Source organism: Metarhizium robertsii (genome assembly GCF_000187425.2).
Source record: "Metarhizium robertsii ARSEF 23 chromosome Unknown MAA_Scf_2, whole genome shotgun sequence".
Lineage (NCBI taxonomy): Eukaryota > Fungi > Ascomycota > Sordariomycetes > Hypocreales > Clavicipitaceae > Metarhizium > Metarhizium robertsii.
The window spans coordinates 3,405,614-3,429,246 of record NW_011942160.1 but is presented as its reverse complement, the minus strand read 5'-3'; the positions used below and the strand labels follow the sequence as shown (position 1 = coordinate 3,429,246).

Sequence of the window (23,633 nt, the reverse complement as noted above, 5' to 3'; positions counted from 1 at the left end):
TTATGCGTCATTTGCAACCCGCACGCTGCAGGGCCCTGCTGTCTGCCTCGAGAGGCATTGCTCGCTTCTAGTCCATGCCAACCTCAACCCAGTGCTAGGAGGCATCAAAATGTTCGCCAACGGTTGCTTGCCACCTTGTCCGCTATCTGACGTGAACTAGTTCCCCTTCATTCGGACTTGGAATTAGATGTCTGGATAATTTGTCACGGACATGTAACGACACCCTACCGATGAAGTGCCAGCCGATGGTGCCTGAATCACCCTCGAGTTGACCTACTGCAACGAACCAATTGAACTTGCTGAAGAGACAATTCTGTTGCTCCGCACGTCGGTCTTCTGGTGGGACACACGTTAGGAATACTAGTAGTAATGGTAGAGAAACTTCAAGGCAAATTGGGGGGTGTGCATTTGTGACCCTGGGTTTGAGGGCACAAGTACAGGTACGTCGAGAACCTGAGACTAGGGTCCTCGCATGAGACGGTTGTCAGGTGACTTTTGTCCAATACAACCCCATTCTGGGAACAAGTCTGTCGACGTTGCCAAGAACCACGATAGTTTTTTTTTTTTTTGGCAACAAAACGAGGTGTCATGGTGAGACATCTCTAGAATAAAAGACTATTGCACTGGGGATTGTTTTTTGGGTCTCTTGCTCCCTCATCGACGACTATATTAGGAGCGGTAGTGGACGGTGATGCGTGATTGAGAAACATTAGACGAATTGACCCCACACACTTCCAATGCATGAGGCTTTGTTGATACCGAAAAAGACACCAGTGACATCTCCACCTAGTCATGCGGCGCTTATGCATCTTTACGTCTTCTTGACATTCGATGCAGTCCCAGCGTCCCCAGACAGTGTTCATGCCTTTTTCGTTTTGTTGGTTAGTATAACAATTTGTTCCAAACCCCTTTCCCATTGGTGCTTGTGCGCCTTTAATATACCGACACTCTGGCTCTGCAATGCGTTCCCCCCTGTTAGTTAGAGCACGGAGTATGACGAAGGGCTACTCCGTACAACAACTCGGGCAAAATTTGTTAAATGAGTCAGACAATTTCAGAATAGGCAGGCAGCCTTGGTGAACAGGGCAGGTTCACGCCGGCAACCAACAAAGGTGGCGTCTCGGCTACCGGGCCATCAAGGTGAACCTGCTCGAATCGTTAACTGACAAATTGCCTTGCCTGGTTTGAGTCGATCTTATGCAGGTCGGGGGGAAACCCCGGGCATACAATGGAATGGATATAGCGGCTCCAACGGCTGCAAACGGACAGGGCTAGCGGAGATGGCCACAGCCGCGGTGGATGGAAAAGACCACATTCGGGCTCGAGCTGCCGTTGAGAGGAAGTTGGTCTTGTCGGGCGACGATGACAAGGCGGGGAATCTGGCATCCGGTGGTGGCTGCAGATCAGAACTGCGCCTAGTGATCGAAGCCTGAGCTATGTGCGTTGAAGGTAGGAATCTAATCTATGTATGTCTGAATCCTATTCGCTCTATTTCTGTAAAAGCCGGCCACTGTTTTACTGACTCTTCCGGTGCTTGATATCAGAATCACCCGCCACGATTGTCCCGTCAGGAAGAACCCTCTCCGTCGCCCTGACATGTGCCAGAAGAAACGGATAGGCCAAGTCGCAAAGCAAAGAGGTCCCAACAATGATTACAGAGATGGGGTGAAATACGAACCCGTGTGCTTCGGGCCAGAACCACCATAGAAGTACGCACGTCCCAGGAAGTCCAAGCTGCGTCCCGAGAAACCGGGTGAACCTATCAGAAGGCCAAGGAGCCGAGTCAGTCAGCAAATTCACTCACTATAAGAAATATTACAAGCTATGACTCTAATGTTGAGTGCTGCGTCTCGCGTAGTACAGAGGCAATTTCATCGGCCCGAAAAGTGAGCAAAAGCAGACTAATTCTCCGGGAGAAACAGGAAGCACCGGCCAAGGACAGTGTGATAGGACAGCCTTACGAATATCGGCCAACTTGTATGGCCCGCCGGTGGGGAGGGGAGGGGAGAGTTGTGTGTTGGTCGTCGATATTGTTCAGCTTATGGGGTCACCTTCGTCTAAAATGGCCTGAACCAGAAAACAAAAAAGAAATGTGACAAAGAAGAAGATGGCCCAACATACGTGATGGCAGGTTATCCTCTCATATGCTGGGATAAGAAACGATGGCAAGAAAAGAGAAAGCGACAGGCGAGACGGACTATTCCATGGCATCACCAACACCGACAAGGGCGATGCAGATGCAGAAAAGTGAGAGACGACCAACTCACCATATCGCATAGCTCTGACCACCGGAATGCCCTCGCTGAAGCAACATGCCCAGTGCACCAACACTCATGATCATTTGTGCGACGCCAGCAGACCACCACGCCAGCTCCGTCGTATCTCTTGCTTCGAGACCCTTCCATATCTTGCCGGATTGAGGCCTGAGCCGCGATGAGGCTCCTTGAGCCACCACGACACGAATAGGCTGTTGGTGACGAGCCCAAAGACGAAGACCAGGCCCAACAGCAGGGGCACATGGCGGGCGACCAGTGGCGAGGCGGCATTCGACCTGCGTCCGTACCTGAGGGTGGTGTACAGCACAGGCATGTCGAGGGCGAGCCACATGACGAACCCGGCGAATTCGAGCCACTCCTCTGTCACGTAGAAGGCGTACACGATCTCCCATGAGAGGTTGATCCCCAGAGCGAGGAGCGGGATGGGCGTATCGCGAGTGCTGAGGGAGCGTTTAGTCATGAGAACGTAGCAGATGAGCCAGAAGACGACGCCGGCGCTGAGGAGGGCTGACGATGCCGGGATGAGCCAGCCTGGCGCTGTGGGCGGTGGTATATCGCTCGATCCCATTGTGTCTTGTCGTGATGAGGATTGCTGCCTTGGTTGGCGGTCGCAATGGCCGTGGAAGGCGGTGCTAATGGAGAGAAAATCTGACTCTACCGTCGACCTACGTATTTACGGAGGAAAGGGGGAGGCGGCACTTGAGTGGTGAGATTCCTGCGGAGACGCGATGCAAGTGCCGACATGGACGGAGGATCTGGGCTCCAGTGCTGCAAAATTGAAAACGCTCGACTTGGACAAAGCACCTATAGGGTACGCTGATATTTGGCCAAGAAAATCAATGGCAATGATCGCTCGCCGCGGCCCGTGACGGTGGAAAAACGATGATGAAATCAATTATTTATTACTTGAGCTTGCCTCTGCTAAACTCTGTGCCGTCACCCACGAGAAACTTGGGCAGGTAATTTGTTCCCCCAGCTCAGCCCAGCAACAACCATATCAGCAACTTCGCATGAGAGCCCTTCTTCACAACGTCCTCTAAGACTCCTCACCCCTCGCCCCCTCTTCATGAAAAGATGGCACATTTCCCTGAATATATCCCAGCAGAATATCTGGCGACAAAGCCGTTGCCAAAACAGCCTCATCTATGGGGAGGCGTTCGGCACAGGCCTCGAATATCCTTTGACGGATACTCGTAGAGCTTGGACACGGCGTACCGGGAGAACATGCACGCAGGCAAGGCACCAGGTAGTATCGCCGAATCGGTGGGCTAACTGTCGATGTCGACCATAGACTGACGCCTTCCACCATGTGAGCTTGAACGACAAGTCAGCCAGCGCTCGCTCATTTTTGCTCGCCCACGAAAGCAGAAAGCCACACAACTTACGTCCGTATGGTGTTTGAAAAGAATCCCACGGAAAATAAGTCGTCGACTCGGCAAAAACCATTTGGACCCAATCGAAGCAGCCCGGTATCTGTCGAAGCGTATACTCGCACCGGAAATCCACAGGCCGAGACGCGTCCGAGGTAATCGTCTCGCTGCAATTCCACTGGCCGGGATCGTAAACTGCCCGAGTGCTTATCCAGTCTGAGCCGACTAAGAGTAAAAACGTCAGGTTGACATTCTCTTTTCTCAGATTACCCTGCAATTGTTCCTGGAATCTTGTTAGGGCCGAGCGCGACTCTGTGAATATCCATGCGTTGTCTGCAGGGAACCCGGCAGCATTTCGCCAAAGCGCCGAGCGCTTGGATTTGTCTAAACCGAGGTCCGCTGGCTCTTCCCTTGTCTTGTCGCGAATTTGCTCGTCATCGTGGGGGAAGATGACGACTCCCCTAATGTCGAGATGCTTCTTCATGTCGTTGAGAACGCTTTGCAGAAGTTGCAAATGGCCCTCGTGGGCGGGATTAAATGCGCCCGGAAATAACATAACTCGGTTTCTGCCTTCAGCGTCAATGATGGAAGATTTTACATCTTGGTTGTTAGTGAAGGGGAGCCCGTCACTTGGAATGCTGATGTTACACTGCTCGCAGGCCTCACGAATGTAATCCCATATAGTCTTCGCCATGTCTCTGTCGCACGTTGCGGAACAGAAAACGCGACCAGCGGAGGAAGGATGTAGTGCTGCAACACGCAATGCGTGGAAAAGGTTTGGCGAGATTTGAGTTTCCAGCTGGCTGTTTACTGTCAACTGCAGTCGAGCTGCCGACAGCGAAAACACTTTGCATAACGAAAGATAGATTAGATACAAGGTAGGTAGATGTAATTGCAAGAAGCGGTCTACATCATAATACGATACAATGAGTCAACAATGTGCCTACGTTGCACATTCCCGGTTTCCACAGAAATGGTGACTTGGCCCGGCAGATACCCCGAGCTTTTGATACCAATAAATGACCCTGATCCTGTAGACCACTCACTGTTCATGGATATTGTGATTGCCATTCGCACAGCTGCATCGTGCAGTGTTTCAACGTACATCTGGCAGGCCTGGGGATTGTGGCCGGCATCTTTGTCGCTTCAGCCATGTTTCTGTCTCATATTACGCTGGATCCTGTATTCAATCATGAGGTCTTATGAACCGTGTTTGCTCATCATCATATTACCACTATACAGACATTTCCAATAGGCTTTTTGTAAGCTTATTTACAAATATGGAGTGATTTGGACAGTTTCTTGTTACTCCCGAGATCAGCAAACACCAAGCCAACTCATTCAGAACCCCCATCGTACCCAACTGTGCCTCCGACTCCCCCAAACCAGATTCGACAACATTCGTGTCCATATTCCTCGCGCCAGTGCTGGTGCTCAGCATACATCACGCATTTTTTCGCCACATTGTACAGGCCCGTAGTAACAATGACGCGCGTTCCGAGTAGTTTTTTCAGGCAAAGACTGCGTGAAGTATCATGGCGAAACAGAGAGCAAAGACGGACGGGCTGTTCAAGGTACCAACAGAAGCAGGCGAGCAAGTGACAAAGCTATTTCCACTGGCCCCCTTGTGAGTGATGACGCCTGCTTGCTTGCAATCCTTGGTAATAATGACTCGATCGGGTCCAGGAGAACCTGGATGCTGTTAGCCAAATATAGTTATCGCCATGGCCCTCCATAGGATGGGCGGGGTTGGAAACTGGTGGGAAATGCAAATACTCACCGCCATCGTATACTTCACCGTTTGCGAAAATGGGAAATTCGTAGTAAGGTCCGCTGCCGGTGAGTTTAATCTTCTCGAGGTTCCTGTACTCGTGCGGATATTTATTTCTTCCAACTGAGCGGCCTTGCTTCAACAAAGAGCATGCTTCCCCGGTCGCTGTGGTGAGCTTTTTAGAGCTGTACATCGTGCCGCCGCAGGAGAACGTATCGCACACGGCCAAGGCAACAAGTGATAGGAAAAAGGTGAAAGAAAGTCTCATCTTGGGATACACAGTACTGTTTCGTCCGGGTGGATGGGAATCGAAGTTCGGGTCCAGAGTGTGATGTGATGCTCGATGTCATAAAATGTATCATAAGAGAAGTCAAGTTTGGTGCAATTGAATTTCGGAAGAGGCAGCCCAATTTACGTCACTAGTTTCTTTTCGTTGGCTGGACCATCTCTGATCACGGGCTGTGTCCATTGACGTTGCAGCTGAAACCAGCGACGACCTTGAGCATTGAATGGCCCAGGAACAAGATTAAGCCCACAGATTGGGCGCAGCCACCAGCGGCGCCTCCTTTGATCCACCGAACAAAAGATGCAAAATGGTTGGCGGTTTCGGCATCATGTACCTTTTCGGTCCGCCCTAACCGATGAATGGGGCATTTTCCCTCTTGGCTTGGCCCCGGTACCTTGCCGGGATGTGCCCTTTGATCGACATGAGAAGCGCGATGGTGTCGACAGCTACTCGTGGTAGGGCTGGTTCGGTTCAAGGATGCGGAGAGTGAACATTGAAAGGAAGGCAAGGAAAGGAAATTTTGATAATGGAGATTGTTAGAGATATTCGCACGTTGGCCAAACAGGCAAGAAACAGGATTTCTCTCACACATGATACATGAAATGCGTGGTCGTCCCAGTTTACATGTGAATCTGCAAAATAGTGTCGTTGCACTGTCAATGTTCTCAAAGGAGTCAATCATGTGATCCGGTGTTCGGTTGCTCCTTCGTCTTGGAACTAGTACCACATGCAGTTGACGAGTAGGAGCCAGGCGTGAGGGGCTACCAGTTGGCGTTAGGCATTGGACAATGGACAATGGACCAGACCTTGAACGTGGTGAACCTTGAACCTGCTGCACCCGGGCTCGAGATCCGCACCATCGATCCATCTGGAGCGGGAGATGTGTGTGGCTGTTGAACTTTGCGGATGGCGGGGGTCCTTTCAGGCGATGGATGTCACTTTCCAGACCTGCTGTTGCGTTATTCGTGGTGGGAGAATGGCAGTCATCATTTGTGATGCGCATTTGTGTACGGCGTTAGTGGTTGCAGGTTGGTGCATGGCAGAAACACAGGCCCAAGGCCATGCATGCATGTTGACAACTTGAGTGCATAATATACTAACGGTGAGCAGTTATTCGTCACAGCTCCGGAATGCGACTCGTGTGAAGGCTTGTCGGACTCAAAATGCAGCAAGCTGCAGCAAGCGTAACGCAGAGTTTCGGTACATCAAAGGCAGACACACTGACAGCTCTGGAACCTCGAGGCATCATGGTCAACATCGCCATAGTCAGTAATGACCTTCCCCGCGAGCTTCGCCGCACTGCTCTGGAGCCGACGATGCCGGCAGTCTAGCTTCCTGCATCAGCTCGAGCTGTCCCCTTCTGTGGTCTTCGCTGGCCATCTGTCAACCAATCATTTCCTTAGTGTAACCGTCGATCTGCAACCCGAAACCGTCGTTCCTGAGGGTGTCACACGAGAACTGCCGCCAACAACTCCCAACGCTCAACCCGGGTGGCTGCAGCTTGGAGATGGAGAGGCCCGTGTTTGCTGTGGTCGCCCGGCGCAAGCATGTGGCATTTTCCCAATCGCTCCTTGCTGTCGCTCGCGCCAGAATTGTCATGTCGCGATGCTTGGTGGATACGTCACAACCGCGGATGAAAATGAAGGACAAGCATGGTCCGTAATGGCAACGCTGGGCCTCGATACCTACATACGTTCCTGGTGACTAGCTCGTGTGAGTTGCGGAAGACCCTGGGTGGATCGAGAACGAAAAGGCAAGCTTCAATGTTGGCTCACTGACGTTTGTGAGGCACTAGTAGGTGATTTTCCTTTGGCCTGCTGGTATGGTATAGTAAAATACATATATTTAGCATCCAGCCCTCAAGACCCCTCTGTTCGCCCAAGTCTTCAGAAATGGCACATTGCCTCATCCAGTGACGCGCGGGACGTTGCTTGTTTACCCGAGTTGTCAAGTTTGAGATCGAGCAGAAACGATGATCCAATAGCATTGTGGTAAATAGCCTTCGTCCCAACCCGGCCACCACCACCACAATCTCGCGACTGTCTGGGGTTCATCTCCATCCTCAGCTGCCGGTGGCATCTGTCTCCAGATTGTGCCACAGTCTTGGCAACTCGGTCGACTCGACAGAGCACTTTTCCCTTCCTTGACAATAGCACGAGGGTCCGGCCAGTACTCCGTATTGTATGATTATTGTCTTGTCATTGAATGTAGTACTACTGTTCTGGCTGTCTCCTCAGACGCCCAGCTCGGCGACCGCAACATGTTCTAAAGTTGGTGGTCTCGAGTGCTTTGCTGTCCTTGGCTTTGGGCGCCACATCCCAGTCCTTAGGAAGCCGCTCGTCACATCGCGAGTCTCCATCTGTGCCGCATGTGGGCTTTGCGGCGTCTCATGCGTGCAACCGACCGCAAATTTCCTCAACAACGGCCTTCCTCGCTGGCACCCTCTTGAGTTCCCTCCCTCCCTCTCTCACCTCTCTCACCTCCTCATCACTTTCGCCATCGCCGCCACCAGGCTTGATTCTCAGGAGTCAGGAGGCATCGGCTGCCTGGCTCGAAGTTGCGACTCGTACAGCGTCAGAGCAGCAGCTCCCGCGGCGGCCTGTGAGCCTGCCATCACGGAAAGAGGGCCAGCCCAGAAGAAACAAGAAACATCGACATCTCTCGACGTCCTACGCGAGTGCTGGGTCACCGGGTGCGATGCGCCGACTCTGACAGGACAGGACGCCTCTGACCAAGGGCCTGTTTTGGGCCTGTCTGTCTCGTCGGCCGGTCTCGTCGGTCAGGCGCTGGTGCGTGTGTCCATGTCCCTTGAATCCGGGGACCATCAGCAACTTTCCCGTCGCCTCTTCTGACCCGTTTTTTTCTTAGCTCGCATCCCTGTCTCGCCATCTCATTGGCTGTGCAGGTGGAGGCTGCCGCCGTGCCCCACCGGACAGGTCGGGTTTTTCGAGCTAAAAACTCGGCACGACCATGGATCCAAGACACCGCCAGCCTGCTCCCGTGCCACGGTCCAACAACGCCAACTCCAACTCCATCTCGAATGCAGGCTCCAACGGCGCCTCTCCTTTTCCTCCCGCCTCGATCGTCGTGCCGCCTTCTCTGCACTCGGCCCATCGCCACCCCTTCGCGACGCACACCTTTGCACCCGTCTCCGCGTATGCCTCCGACCCTCGTCGGGCCTCAGACACCCCGTACTACCCGCCGGCCGGCCGCGCCAGCTTGCCAGCTCCGGAGCTTGGCCACAACCATTCGCAGTCGCAGTCGCAGTCGCATTCACACTCGCGCGCGCAGAGTACTTCGTCGCTCCCTTCGCTCCCGTCTGCCAGGGAGCACAGTCGCGTAATGCCTCCTCCGCCAACCTCGCCCTCGCAGGGCCAGCCGCCGCCGCCGCATCATCATCATCACCAGCAGTCGCAGAGCTCCGTGAGCTACGGCCCGATGCCGACTCGACCGCCTTCTCTTTCTGCTGGGCCATCAACTTCGTTCCCGTCTGGAAGAGAGCTGCCGGCCTTGAGCTCGCTCACCAGGCCGGGTGGCGGCGCTGGAAGTAGCTCCATGTCGATATCTTCTATGCTTGGCGGACCGCCTCCAGCTTCCCGTGATTCACAACCTCCGCCACACTACTCATCTCACGGTCCTCCGCCATCATCAGGGCCGGGATATGGGCCTGCCATGCAAGCTTCGCCAAGGTTGCCTTCTGCGTCATCCGAATATCCCCCATTTCGCCGACCTCAGACCCCTGACCATCCACGACCATACGATCCCCGAGGCAGTGCTGCACCGTCACCTCATGGCCCCTTTGCGACCACACCCGACCTACAACGATACAATACACCCCAGGGCTATCACCAGCGTCACCCGTCTGCACCCGCCGATACTTCGCGAGAGCCAGGGAGAATGTCTGCCGGTCCGCCACCGACTCAAAACAAACCGCCGCCGCCGTATGGTGGTATGCCACCGCGGCCATTGGAGGTGGGCCGATCGGATGACCCTTATGCAAGACGAGATGATAGCCGGCCGCCCCCAGCCATGGAATATAATCCTGAACGGCCGGGTCTCAGGCCATACCCTTACGATGAACGGTTCCACCCCGATAGAGATCGACAGCCAGTTCCCGAGGCTCGTGAGAGAGAAGGTAGGGAGCGAGCGTATTCGGGAGGGGCCGATTCGCGCCGGCAGCAGCAGCAGCATATGTCTCCTCATGAGTTGGGACATCGAGACACTCACCCTGGACAGGCTGCTTATGGGCGTCCTCCGGAACACCGAGATACTCGCGATCAGTGGGGACGACCAACTACTTCAGACCCGAATTATAGACCGCCCCTCGAGCATCAACGACCTCAACACTCAGAGTACCCCCCTGCATCCGGACCATACTCTCACCACGGGCAGCCGTATCAGGCTTCTCCCCCCGATCGTTATCCGCCAACCTCGCATCCTCCTCATCCATCTGGAAACGCGCCGGCGCCACCTCCACAGTCCTACGAGGCTGACCGAGCTCGCATGGATCAAATTCACCCTCATCCACCTCAACCTCAGGGCCCTCCCCGCCGTGAAGAACCACCACCACCGGCTCCTGCGGGCTATGGCACCTCGCATGGCCCCTCTTTTGATTCGCCTCGTAAGGAGAGTGACGATCATCACGGGCCGAATGGGCTACAGCGAAACTTATTGGCAGTACAAGATATTAATCGCAAGGGTCGAATGTCTCCTCTCCCGCAAGCAGTCCAAGGCGCACAACCACAGCAGCCTGGCCCTGCGGCCGAGCCAGGCATCAAGAGTGAATTTGGTCGCATGTTTTCCGGCATTGGGAGCGGCGTCAGTGGTATCGGCATGTCCAGCCCGGTAGCATCTTCGGCCGCGACGGCGTTCCCAAGCCAAACCTCACATCCTGCAGGTGCCAAACGCGAAGACATTGAGAGTGTCGGGGTGGACTCTGTCGTCGACAATATCAAGGGCGCAAAGCCTGGAAGGAGACGAAAGTTAAAGGATGAAGATGCTCGTGATGATGATAGTTCTGGCAGACTTACGCCTGCAGGCCGAGCAAACAAACGTGCCAAACCGCATCAGCATCATCACCACCAGTATGCTGCTTTCCCCCCCATTTAGCTGTGAGCATCGCCTGGAGCTAACCGATAGTTTTAGTCATCATCACCATCACCACCACCACGGACAAGATTCAGTACCATCACCGACGACTGCGGCTGCTCAGTTTAAGAATCTTAAAGGCAGTACACCGACAGCTTCGCCGACTGAAAAGTCCCACCACCACCACCATCATCACCATGGCCAAAAGACCGGGGCTCCCGCGCCGGCCAGCCAGACTAAGCCTGCGCCTCCTGTCATACCACCAAAGACCAAAACAGTTGTAGCCTCCAAGCTTGTCTTGGACTCGGTCGCCAATCGCGCAAGACATCATCTCGGAGATTTCATATACGAACCCGAACTGAAGCCGGGTCGACTACTTCCAAACACACCCACACACAGAGGCTTCTCGTCGAATCCTAAGCCGCTTCCCTGGGATATCATCAAGGACAAGGAGAATTGCATACTGACAGTCAAGGTGCCGCTTATACATCTCTCTCCTGTAGCTCGCGAGGAAATCACGGCGCGGGCCTATCTGTGGGGCACAGACGTTTACACTGATGATTCGGACGTAGTTGCGGCTTGCATCCATGGCGGCTGGATAAAGGGCGAGTGGACAGACGACGTTGATACGGCCATGTTGGACCTGGAACAGGGAACAGCTGAGGGTGGCAAGCGCAAGACCAAGATTCCAACCCCAGAGCTGCCGAGTCGAGAATCAGAAGGCGCCATCACCGCGCCGCCGCCACTGGGACCCATGGACATCCCAGCAAACCGGGATTTGCATGTCAATGTTTTGATCCTACCTCGACTCGTTAAATACTCGGGGTCTACGCGATTTGGCATTTCTAGCCGTGAGTTTGGAGGTCAATACGGCAGCCGACACTCGGTTCACGATGGCATAAGCTACATGATCAAAAGCATCCGATGGGTAGAAAACGGTGCGCAGCCCCAGGCAAGGCTACGCGGCAAAGCTAGGAGAGAGCGCATGCGTAAAGCAATGAAGGAGGTCACAGCTAGCTTTGGCAACATCCATGGGCTTGACGTGGAGCAAAGCAAGGAAAGCAATGCGTCGCCCCAAAGAGGCGATATCATCGGCAACTGGAGGAAGAAGGACCAGCCGGATGCGCCCGCAGAGGCTGTGAATGACAAGCCGGACCAAGAGCGCGCAGCCAGCGAGGGAAACAAGGAGAACCGCGTAGTAACGGCGCAGCCTGGAAACTCAGAAGAGCCAGCCAAAGAGACGAAGAAAACGCCAGATCAAGATGTTGAAATGACGGAAGCAGATGCGGGGAAGAAAGAGTCGGATACTGTCGAAGAAAAGTAACCATTCTTTTTTTTTTTCAGCTTTAATTTCCTCTTGCGACAATTAGGGAATACCTAGAGGCGTCTGGATAACGTGTTTATCGAAATATTCGCAAACTGTAAGAATACCGGTCATCAAGGAAGCAAAGCGACGAGGGAGGTGGAGGAGGATGGATATGTGGCATGCCCGGCAGCCTTTATTGTACAGTTTAGTGTCGCGTTATGGTACATGTGATGAGGAAACGCCTGCCCTCTCAATTCAAATCATGATTAATTCAATGCCGCACCCTCCGTCTCCATCATGCCGAGCGAGTATTCTCATCCCAGTTCCCCCGGCCGTCTTCGTCATAAGTGCTATATATAGGCCTTCCCTCTCCCGCCGCTGGCAGCTGGTGCCGTACACCCACCCCGTCAAAAGTATCGGTAGAGTGGATTGTTTGCTTGGATCAAAAATCCGTCACGCGCCCGTTGTAGCTCCAGTCGCCGTCGCCTCCCCACCGTAGAGGTTCATTCTTCGGACCGCCCACCTCGCCCGTCTTGGGATTCTTGTCGCCGTCGAACTCGGGCGGCGCGCCGCGGAACAGAGCCGGGTTCACGCTCTCTTCTTCCGTGAGCGTATTGGCCTGCGCCTGCGTCTGTCCCTGGGTGGACGGTGACTCTGCGGGAGCGCCGGTGTTTGCGGGCTGGAAGGCGGAGGAGACGGCGGCTTCGCGTTGGAGACGCTCGAATTCGGCTTGCTGTGAGGCGGGGAGCTTTGGGGGCGCGGGACGGGTCTGGAAGGATGAGTAGGTGCGTGTGCGGGTTCCGCGGGTGAGGATTGCGCGAAGGGGCCGTAGGCGTTGCATTGTTGGCTTCTGAGACGATTGCGTCGGGCTGTTGTGGTGCTTTTGAATTGTGCTGATGGTTGGAACCGGAGTTGAGAAAGGCGAATGCACTCGCTTGGATTGATGGCTTTCATGAGGCGCGGGATTGGTTGAGGGTGTCGCGTGTGGGGCCGGGAGTCGGCTGTCACATAGCCTACTTAGTACTCCGTGCCTGGGTAAGTACATATGCGGTAGTGAATCTAGTGATAGCCTGGCGCTTCAATTCAATGTTGTTTGCCGCCGGACAGGTTAGGCTATAGACAGCCCTATCATCTGTTTGCATTGTGCCTGGTGAAGTAAAATCACAAGGTAAGTTATCTATCTACCACGATAGGCGGACGACGGATGAACAGTGGCTCATTGTCATTTAGCTGTATCGATCTGTCAGGTAACGGCACGGAGCGTTTGGAACTACGGAGATTTTCTTCATCCCATGTACAGGATTTTGGAAGCGTCGCGAAACTGTAATAAATACACGTTTGATGCGACAAGCTCCATGGTTCCTTGTGCCACCCGAGTGGTCCCTTGGGTTACCGCATTGGGCCCCGAGACAGTGTGGACCAGCTTCATGTTGGCATAAAGTGTCGGGGACTCTGGATCTAGAGATAAGCTGCTCAGAGCCGGGTAGTACCTGGTTCCGGTTCTGGTTCCGGTTCCTGTTTCAAGAGAGTGGTACGTACTCAGCGTTGATCACGGAGGTTTAGAACTGGCGTCTCCGGCTCTTCGCATAGATGGCTCCATCCACGTTGCCTCTTGAAGACATGTCTCCCGACCGGAATTGATGCCATCCACTTCATGCGTACCTGCCTAATGACGCTAGCTGCTTCCATAATTGACCGGTTCTCTTAATAGTATAGCGTCTGCTCTTTACAGCAGGTGCGAGGGTGCATGCTGCTGCTCAAACCACGAGCATGTATCAACTTCTCTCAGTCAAACGAAACGCTTGGCGCACGCACATACATACTGGTGCCATCGCGGTGCTCTCCTGGCAGACAGAACACGTTTGGTTTCGTAAGGCTTGGCCGGCCGGGGTCGTGGAGACAAACGTTGAATCGAACACCACATGAGCCCGTGCCTCGATACGATGGATAGCCTGGTCTGCTATCCATGGCTCCGAACTCAACGCCTCTTTGGCGACCGAGAGCGGAACTCTGCCGACCCATGATGCTAGCATCGCCAGAATCAACTCCAACGTCTTGGTCCCCTCCACCCACCCCTGCTAGTCTTCCTCACCACACTCGATGCTACCTAGGCATCTGCTTGACCTGTTGGACTGGCCTGCCCACTTGTAACATCACTGCCTATCTCCTCGATGGCAGCACCAAAGCGTCGAATCACAGTCCTGGGGTCAACCACATGCGCGCGTGGAAGTCGGCAGCCGTCAACTGGTGCCTCTCAACACCATATATTCTTGCTCCCCAGCTCCCCAGCCTACTGCAGTTTGTTTTTCAAGCTCTGGCAATACTGTAGTGTTTGAGGACTCACAAAGGCTCGGAACTCACAACGGGCTATCAGAGTTGACAGTAGGCACTGGCTCTTGTATCGCCTCCGTATACTCCCATTCATTGGCCTTTAGCACTCGGATCCCACATTTTGACGTTTACCTCAGCTGGCCTCTTCGTTATCAATGACAATGGATGTGGAAGTCAAGTAGATTGGTTCTGAAAGAAAAGCCCGAGCCCTATCTGTCTGCCTTTTCAGGCCCGTACACCGACCAGATTGGTCCATCCAAACGAGTTTTTGACGAGGCCAACGGCACTCATTGAGTTGCCTCGACACATGAGATGGCGGCTCTAACTCAATATACTTATGTTTTTGCTCTTACAGCCGCATTTGCCGCTCTTGACGCTTGGAATATCGGTAGGCATCGATACAGGCGTATCAAGGCATAAGGAACAAGACTTCTGAGCTAACATGCTTAGGTGCCAATGATGTCGCCAACTCGTTCGCAACGTCAGTCTCTTCCCGGTCTCTGACCTTGAAGCAGGCCATGGCCTTGGCTGCTGTCTGTGAATTCTCCGGAAGTGCAACCGTCGGCAGTCGAGTAGCTGATACGATCCGTACCAAAATCGTCGACCCTCACCAGTATGACTCCTCGCCTCCAGTCCTCCTACTCGCCATGATGTGCACAGTGTTGGCATCGTCGACTTTCCTCACCGTTGCCACCCGGTATGGCATGCCCATTTCCACTACGCATGCCATGGTTGGTGGACTGATAGGCACAGCTAGTGCGTCCATTGGAATTCGAAATGTGAATTGGGGATGGACGGGCCTCTCGCACGTATTTGCTGCCTGGGCTGTTGCGCCTTGCATGGCGGGATGCCTGGGTGCTTTGCTATTTCTAATCACAAAGCATAGCGTTCTTATCAAGCCGACGGCGGCGCAACGGGCCTTCTATTCCATCCCCTTTTATACTTTTCTTACGTTTGCGTCTATTACCAGTAAGCGTTTGACGAGTTGACACCAATCAGTCGCGGGCATGCTGGAGCTGACAATGTGCAGTGCTGATTGTATGGAAGGGCATACAGATAGTCGAACTATCAACCACGCAGGTTCTATTGTCCGTTGGCATCGCAGCCGCTAGCGCTACATTACTGCAAATAATTTTTGTCATGCCATATCTCTGGGTACGAATTATGCGTCAAGATTGGACCTTGAAATGGTATCATGTTTTTCAGGGACTTTGGCTTTTACGACGACAGCCACCTCCGCCAACTCCTCCTGGTTTCGTAAAGCCGCAGATCAAGGACTACTATCATGGCCACCTGACCCCGGAAGAATTACATTGTATGCGAGCATCAGAGAAGTTGTTGCAATCGGTGCAGAGGGGTCGCCCCGAGGAACAACCCGACATGGATAAGAACGAGGATCTTATTCTACCACCATCCGCCTTATCACCAATGTCTTCTACTCGAAGAGGTTCTCTATCAAAAGATGGTCTTATTCCTCCCAGACCACCCGGACCATCGACGAGTTTTCCTGTCATGGCCTGGAAAGCCAATCGCTTCCTACTTCGTGGCATCGAACAAGACGTCATTGCAATGCAGAAGCGCAATGCAGTGCTAAAATGGGATATTGAAGACATGCATTCTCGAGCAACGAGATTCGACAACCGAGCGGAATACGTGTACTCGTCACTCCAAGTCCTCACCGCGGCCGCAGCATCATTCACACATGGAGCCAACGATGTCTCAAACGCAATTGCTCCCTTCTCAACTGCGTACCAAGTCTGGTCGACAGGGACCATCCCCGATCTTGTCCATATTCCCATCTGGGTGCTTTGTTTTGGCGGCGGAGGAATTGTGCTCGGCCTGCTGACGTACGGGTACCACGTCATGAGGACATTGGGTAATCGGCTGACTCTCATTTCACCGAGTCGGGGATTCTGTATGGAACTCGCCAGCGCCATTACTGTCCTCACGGCGACTAGACTATCGCTGCCCGTGTCCACGACCCAGTGCATCACAGGAGCTACGGTGGGCGTGGGCCTGGCTAATGGGGATTGGAAATGTATCAATCCGAGGTTGGTGGGATGGATATACCTGGGCTGGCTCATTACTGTGCCAGTCACGGCGTTGACATCCGGCTGTCTGATGGGTTTAATTCTGTATGCACCGAGGTGGTGAACTTTTGTGTTTCGAGGTGTAGAATTCGCGACCTAGGAATAGAATGGCATTTGGAGTTTGGAGCTAGTTTCTCTAGCACAGCAAGCTTTTTTTTTTTTTTTTTTCGTTTCGACGTGGCCTTTTACGAGGAGTTACAATGAATCAATGTTAGGACAGGAGGGGCAGACATGAGGCTTTTCTGTATGAACATGATGTAAGATGTAAGTCTATAAAGAGGATGGAAGAAAGTAAGACACAGTTTAATAAATTTAATAAGAAAACCTAGATTTAGCGATGCTATGAAGTGAATTTCTGAGGAAGAGGGTGGTCATGGATGCGATCATGTGGAGTTGCGAAATGTATTCATGCATCACTAACCACTCGCACATCAGCTTAACGGGCCCCTGCGAAAACATAAAATGCGGTAGAAAACAGGCATAAACAGATAAGACATATTTAAAAAGGCCAAATGTGTGAGGCACGCCGGCAAAAAAGCTAAGAAGAATGCCAAAGTTGACCGCCACGTAGAGACACAAGAAGGTGAGGATGAGCTTAGCAAAGAGTATGTGAAACGGCCGAATGACGGCGACGCGGTCAAACAGCGAGAGTTTTGCCCGCAGAGGAACATTGGGAGGCAGCTTCAGGCCCTTCTTTTTAGGCGAGCCGGCGCTTGACACGTACTCAAGCCCGGGTCCCGAAAAAAGCATCAGCACAAATTCGGCAACGAGCCCTCTTGATTTGGGCGGGAATCGTCTGCGATATTGATGCCGATGGAACGGCCAGCACAGGCGACTAGCCGAACCTGCTCATGTAGCGGCAGAAACACCAGACAGCACTCCGAAATGGTGTGAAGCCGGCACCAAGCGTATAGGTCCAGTCAGTCGTGCATTGAAGCTTGGCCAGGGCGAAGGGTGTGGTGCGCATCGTGCCATGTCACAATGCTATTCAGGATGACTGATCTCCCGATCAGCTCATCCGGCCCGGCTCCACTTTTGCCGAGGTGCGGCGCCGTCGCGGAAGATTGGGGGCGTCCATCACGGGTTTGTTCGCTTCCCCTTGGTTTCTTGAGCGGACTTGTTGCCTATTATCACTCACCGCTCAACACACCTGGCCGGTGATTGTCCACCAACACTATCCAGGGTCTTGTAGTAGCCGTTTATAGCTCATGGACCGGGTAATACAAAGACCGCGATGGATGAGTAACAAAGCTACCTTGGACTTTGGGACCATTCAAGTCGCTGATGAGCTTGTCATGCAGTGCTGCTTGAGGTGTGGCGTGTTGCGAATAATATAATCATGCACACGAGCTTTGCCCCTCAACTGATTATGAATTGGCAGTGAATAGCATTAGTTCAATGTCCTGTTCTCTCCGAACAACTGTGATCACTGCCCATGTTCGGCAACCTTATTCTGACAGCTGCTCCCGCCGCGATGGCCACGTCGGTCTAAGTTCGTGTTACACGAACCTTTTGCCATTCACCTGGCCTGACGCATCTGCACCATTGCATCTAGAACTCCAATCATACAGCCCACCCAATGAGCATTGGATATGCTTCCCACTTGCTTTCGATCTATTATCCCTAGCGAATGTTCCTGTACCTGCAGGATAGAATTCGTTTTCCACATGCGCTAGATCTAGGGTAGCGTGTGGACGAAGGTTGAATCGTGGGCTCTCAGCAGCAAGGAAATTGACGTAAAATCCACCAGAAAAACCAACTTCCTCTGACCAAAAAAGGTTACTGTAGATTCGAGTGATACAGTGTCAAGAACGCTCAAGTAGTGTGAGCTGGTCCTGCGTTTCGGTGCTGAAGACCATGGTGTTGTTGCGTCCCGTTTTCCGGCAGAAGATGTCAGTTCACTAACCCCAACCCTAACCCAGCAAGCTCTGTCGGTGGGGTCGATGCGGGCAAACGCCGGTCCGAAAATTTTCGTGAGCCCCTCTATCGATAAGGGGAGGGGCAGCAAGACTCTAAATTTGTCGACCCAGGCTCATGTTCACGCCTTTCCACGATTAGGCGTTTTACACGTTTTAATCTATCGCTCACGGCGGTACACTTCTCACCATGCCGCACGAGATTCTCGTCGGTAGCTCGTGCTACACGGCTACCAGTGCACAAGAGATCAAAGCTCGTGCCAACAAGACCAGCCAGCCCAAGATCCAGCAGATCCGGGGCCAGTGGGTGTACTTTGTCGACCTGAAGTCATCCAACAAGGCTGTTCTGGACAACGTGAAAACACTCCTTCAGGATGTCGACTCCGAACCCCTCCTTGCTTCTGAGAGCACCAGCAACACAATTACCGTCTACGTCACCCCCCGATACCTCTCCCCATGGAGTTCTCAAGCCACCAACATTGCCCATGTCTGCGGCTTGAAGGATCAGGTCAACCGCATTGAAAAGGGCCGACTCATTGTCATCGATTTCGAAGAGCCCTATCAAAGTGGACAAGACGCCACTTTTCGGGATGTCCTGTACGATCGTATGACCGAGATATTCTCCTTCGAAAAGCCCGAACTTGACGTCATGTTTGCTGCCGGGGTTCCTGCGCCACTTGTTGTCGTTGACATTTTCGCCGACGGAAAGGATCCTCTCAACGTCCTCCAGGACTATAACAAAGAAAAGGGACTGAGCCTTGATGAATCGGAAATGGCGTACCTTGTCGACGTGTTCAAGAAGCTCGGCCGCTCGCCTCACGATGTGGAGCTCTTCATGTTTGCCCAGGTCAACTCGGAACACTGTCGCCACAAGGTATTCAACGCCAACTGGACAATTGACGGTGTTAAGAAGAATAAGAGCTTGTTCGAAATGATCCGAAACACACACAAGAAGACCCCTGATTATACCGTTTCGGCTTACAGCGATAATGCCGCTGTTCTTCAGGGTGAATCTGCGAATTTTTGGGCCCCCGACTACTCTACTGGAACTTGGACAATGACTCCCGAAGTTGCCCATATTTTGGCCAAGGTCGAGACTCATAACCACCCTACTGCGATTTCACCTTTCCCCGGTGCCGCCACCGGCTCTGGTGGTGAAATTCGAGACGAAGCTGCTGTCGGACGCGGCTCCGTGACGAAGGGTGGTCTTGCCGGTTACTGGGTTTCTGATCTCCTGATTCCCGATCATCGAGCTCCTTGGGAGGTTGATATCGGCCGCCCCGCCCACTACGCCAGCAGTTTAGACATCATGCTTGAGGCCCCTATCGGCAGTGCTCGCTTCAATAACGAATTTGGCCGCCCTTGTCTTACGGGCTGCTTCCGAACGCTTCTTACTCCCGAAACTCCCGCCGAAGGTGCTAAAGCTGAAGCTTCAGCATGGCGCGGATACCACAAGCCCATTATGCTGGCTGGTGGTGTTGGCACAGTTCGCCCTTCTAACGCACTGAAAGAGGAGCGATTTGTCCGCGAAGGTGCCCACGTCATTGTTCTTGGTGGCCCGGCCATGTTGATTGGCCTCGGGGGCGGTGCTGCGTCCAGTAATGCGTCCGGTGAGAGTAATGCTGATTTGGACTTTGATAGTGTGCAGCGTGGAAATCCAGAGGTTGGCTCATTCTGAAACTGTGTTTGAATGCCTTCATTTTGCTAAATTCTTGCACCAGATGGAACGCCGCGCCCAAATGGTCATCAATACCTGCACTGCTCTTGGCGAACAGAACCCGATTGCCATGATTCACGATGTTGGAGCTGGCGGCCTCTCCAATGCCTTGCCCGAGCGTACGTTTTGACCCCTCACCATTTAGCGCTGCTTCGCTCCGTTCAATTTAGCCCCTAACATGTTGTACAGTTGTCAAAGATGCTGGTTTCGGCGGCAACTTCGAATTACGCCAAGTCGAGAGTGCTGACAGAAGCATGAGCCCTTTGCAGATCTGGTGTAATGAGGCTCAGGAACGCTATGTCCTACTCATTAATCCCGAAAACATGAATCGCTTCACTAGCATTTGCCGTAGAGAACGTTGTGGATTCTCAGATGTTGGAGCTGTTGCCACCAAGGATGCAAATGGAGACGCCAAGTTGATTCTCACAGACCGCGAATCCAAAGAATATCCTCGCCCCATTGACCTGCCAATGGATGCACTATTCCCACCAAAGCATCAGCAGGAACGAAATGTCAACACGAAGAAGGCCAATCTGACACCTTTTGATGCCCTGGCCAGTCTTCGAAAGGCATTTGGAGCCGACCTAGACAATGCAACGCTGGTGAAGAAAACGGTGGAACGGGTCTTCCTCATGCCCGCAGTGGGCTCGAAGTCTTTCCTCATCACCATTGGAGACAGAACTGTCGGTGGTCTTACGGCTCGTGATCAATTCGTTGGACCCTGGCAGACTCCAGTGGCCGATGTTGCCGTGACAGCTACTTCATTCAGCCTTGGTGGAAAGCAGAGAACTGGCGAGGCCATGGCCATGGGTGAGAAACCGACTCTGGCTCTCATAAACCCCGGAGCCTCTGCCAGAATGGCTGTCGCAGAGAGCTTGATGAACATTGGTGCTGCAGATGTAATGGGAGACTTGCGCAGAGTCAAGCTCTCGGCCAACTGGATGGCAGCTGTCAGCCACCCTGGCGAAGGTGCGGCTCTTTATGAGGCTGTCGAGGCTATTGGCATGGAAATGTGCCCTGAACTTAACGTCAGCATTCCCGTTGGAAAGGATTCAACGTCTATGAAGGCTGTTTGGAAGGAACAGAACGAAGTGAAGAGCGTAACGGCCCCCGTCTCTGTGGCTATTTCGGCTTTCGCGGTTGTGGAGGACATTTTGAGCACATGGACCCCTCAGCTCCGAAGAGTTGAAGAGGTTGGAGAGTCTATTCTGGTGTTTGTTGATCTGGCAGAAGGTCGACGAGCCATGGGAGGCTCAGCGTTGGCCCAGTCGCTCGGTGCAATTGGAAATGAGGCCCCCGACATGAAGAACTTCAACCTCATTACCGACTATTTTGATGCTCTGTCGCAACTTCATAAGAGTGGCGTTGTCCTGGCGTATCATGATCGCTCTGACGGAGGGTTGATCACAACCATTGCCGAGATGATGTTTGCTGGTCGCTGCGGTGTTGACATGATGATGGATGGTATCTCGAAGAGCGGCTCGGCTGGCGACATGATTGAAGCCTTGTTCAATGAGGAGCTTGGTGCTGTCTTCCAGGTCAAGGCGTCTGATGAGATCAACTTTAAGCGATGCTTCGCCACCTGCGGCCCCCCTCCTGGCCTGATTCGCAAGTTTGGAGTCGTCAAGGCTAGCCCTAACCAGTCTTTGACTATCCGCCATGGGGCGACCACGTTTGCCAATCTTGATCGCGCCGAAATGCAACAGTGGTGGTCCAAGACATCCCACCAGATGCAGCGGCTCCGAGATAACCCTGCCTGCGCTGACTCCGAATACGCCACAATTTCCGATGTGTCTGACCCTGGCCTCTCTTACCACTTGACTTACTCACCATCCGAGAACATTTTGCCACTCACATCCTCCATTACTGGATTTTTCAACAAGAATCCTCGAGTCGCTGTTCTCCGAGAACAGGGTGTGAATGGATATGCTGAATTGGCTTTCGCTTTCAGAGCTGCCGGGTTCGAGCCGGTTGATGTTCACATGACTGATGTCCTTGGAGGGCGGTCTCTTGCTGACTTTACCGGTATTGCCGCCCCGGGTGGATTCTCATATGGCGACGTTCTCGGTGCTGGCCAAGGCTGGGCCAGGTCTGTTTTGATGCATGAGAGCACACGCCGCGAGTTTGAGCATTTCTTCAGGCGTCCCGACACCTTTGCTCTTGGTGTCTGTAATGGCTGTCAGTTCCTGACTCGGATCCAGGAGCTCATTCCTGGCACGGCACACTGGCCAACCTTTGTTCACAACGAGAGTGCTCAGTTCGAGGGTCGATACAGCATGGTGACAATCCAGGAAGATGAGAGCAAGCCCTCCGTCTTCTTCCACGGCATGAACGGCTCATCACTCCCTGTGGTTGTGTCTCATGGCGAAGGAAGAGCCAAATTCTCCTCTCCAAACTCCCTGCAGGAACTGACCAACTCGGGCATGATCCCCATGCGTTATGTTGACAACAGGCTGAAGGTCACTGAGAAATATCCTTACAACCCCAACGGCAGCCCCGGGGGTATTGCTGGTGTCTCGAGCAGGGACGGCCGTTTTGTTGCCATGATGCCTCACCCTGAACGAACAATCGTTGCTGGCGTAAACAGCTACATTCCCCCCAAGGCCACCGAGGAGTGGGGTGACTTTGGTCCCTGGGTTCGAATCTTTAAGAGCGTCCGTAGATGGGTTGGTTAAGTGGTCTAGGGGCACGAGAATTTAAAAAAAAAAAAAAAAACCAAGAGATGGAGCAAGCCAGGCATCATGAAAAGACAAAAATACCAGAGGGTTATTTTATTAATGATATGGGTGACTTTCCTTTATTCTACTGCACAGGTAGCAATGACAATTTATAGACATGGGCTCAAGCTATTGAGAATATAATGAATGACAAACCAAGACACACTGTGATAGGGGTCATAGTTCATGTCGGATGGCCACCGCGTCGAGTGAAGCTACCAGACACTGCAAATAAAGTCCGTGGATATCGTGGATTCATGCCACGCCACTCTTCGACTCACTTATAGCCACTCCCCGTCCGTCGAGTAAACACTCCCGCTCACAAAGCTATTCTCTGGGCCAAGAAGTAAAACCGCCACCTGCAATCTAAGCCTGCTGTGCATGGGTGTGTATGCGGTCCCCGGCGCAACGGCGTTGACCCGGACCCCGATGCCCATTTCAATGCTTCCTCTGCCGCGGCTCTCGCAAGTCCCATGACGCCGTGTTTTCTGGCACCATATGCGCTGTGATACGCTATTTCTAGATTGTGCGCGGCAGCACCTGAGCCAAAACCTTGATGCAGGAATTCAAGCGCGGCAGCGTAGTGGCAGTCTCACCATTCCATGGACAGAAGTCATGTTTACAATGGCGGCCCCCGTCCGCAATGGCCCTCAAGCAATACACGCACCCCGTCGGATCGACCCCTATGATGGACTCCCACTCGTCGTCATCCAGGTCCGCGAGAGTAACCCCAAAACCGTGGTTCTCGCCTATCACGCCCGCTTG

General features: G+C 53.2%; 7 protein-coding genes across 7 annotated transcripts; 3 read left to right on the top strand and 4 right to left on the bottom strand.

Moving 5' to 3' along the window:
• Positions 1 to 2,337: 2,337 nt before the first annotated feature.
• MAA_05436 (uncharacterized protein) lies at positions 2,338 to 2,844 on the bottom strand (the record flags this gene model as incomplete). Its single annotated transcript, XM_007823434.1, has 1 exon — positions 2,338 to 2,844. The coding sequence occupies one exon, from the start codon at positions 2,842 to 2,844 to the stop codon at positions 2,338 to 2,340; it is 507 nt and encodes a 168-aa protein (XP_007821625.1).
• Positions 2,845 to 3,312: 468 nt separating this feature from the next.
• Positions 3,313 to 4,340, bottom strand: MAA_05437 (Rossmann-like alpha/beta/alpha sandwich fold protein; the record flags this gene model as incomplete). The annotated part of the gene is made up of 2 exons (XM_007823435.2): positions 3,313 to 3,590; positions 3,662 to 4,340. 2 exons carry the CDS (start codon positions 4,338 to 4,340, stop codon positions 3,313 to 3,315), a joined length of 957 nt encoding a protein of 318 aa, XP_007821626.2.
• An 816-nt stretch (positions 4,341 to 5,156) lies between these two features.
• MAA_10832 (general substrate transporter) lies at positions 5,157 to 5,685 on the bottom strand (the record flags this gene model as incomplete). The annotated part of the gene is made up of 2 exons (XM_011412751.1): positions 5,157 to 5,338; positions 5,427 to 5,685. 2 exons carry the CDS (start codon positions 5,683 to 5,685, stop codon positions 5,157 to 5,159), a joined length of 441 nt encoding a protein of 146 aa, XP_011411053.1.
• Positions 5,686 to 8,673: 2,988 nt separating this feature from the next.
• Positions 8,674 to 12,115, top strand: MAA_05438 (Histone deacetylation protein Rxt3; the record flags this gene model as incomplete). Its single annotated transcript, XM_007823436.2, has 2 exons — positions 8,674 to 10,787; positions 10,849 to 12,115. The coding sequence occupies 2 exons, from the start codon at positions 8,674 to 8,676 to the stop codon at positions 12,113 to 12,115; spliced, it is 3,381 nt and encodes a 1,126-aa protein (XP_007821627.2).
• A 424-nt stretch (positions 12,116 to 12,539) lies between these two features.
• MAA_05439 (FMP21-like protein) lies at positions 12,540 to 12,938 on the bottom strand (the record flags this gene model as incomplete). The annotated part of the gene is made up of 1 exon (XM_007823437.1): positions 12,540 to 12,938. The coding sequence occupies one exon, from the start codon at positions 12,936 to 12,938 to the stop codon at positions 12,540 to 12,542; it is 399 nt and encodes a 132-aa protein (XP_007821628.1).
• A 1,802-nt stretch (positions 12,939 to 14,740) lies between these two features.
• Positions 14,741 to 16,582, top strand: MAA_05440 (Phosphate transporter; the record flags this gene model as incomplete). Its single annotated transcript, XM_007823438.1, has 3 exons — positions 14,741 to 14,816; positions 14,879 to 15,397; positions 15,459 to 16,582. The coding sequence occupies 3 exons, from the start codon at positions 14,741 to 14,743 to the stop codon at positions 16,580 to 16,582; spliced, it is 1,719 nt and encodes a 572-aa protein (XP_007821629.1).
• Positions 16,583 to 18,624: 2,042 nt separating this feature from the next.
• Positions 18,625 to 22,826, top strand: MAA_05441 (phosphoribosylformylglycinamidine synthase; the record flags this gene model as incomplete). The annotated part of the gene is made up of 3 exons (XM_007823439.1): positions 18,625 to 20,097; positions 20,156 to 20,270; positions 20,341 to 22,826. The coding sequence occupies 3 exons, from the start codon at positions 18,625 to 18,627 to the stop codon at positions 22,824 to 22,826; spliced, it is 4,074 nt and encodes a 1,357-aa protein (XP_007821630.1).
• Positions 22,827 to 23,633: the final 807 nt, after the last annotated feature.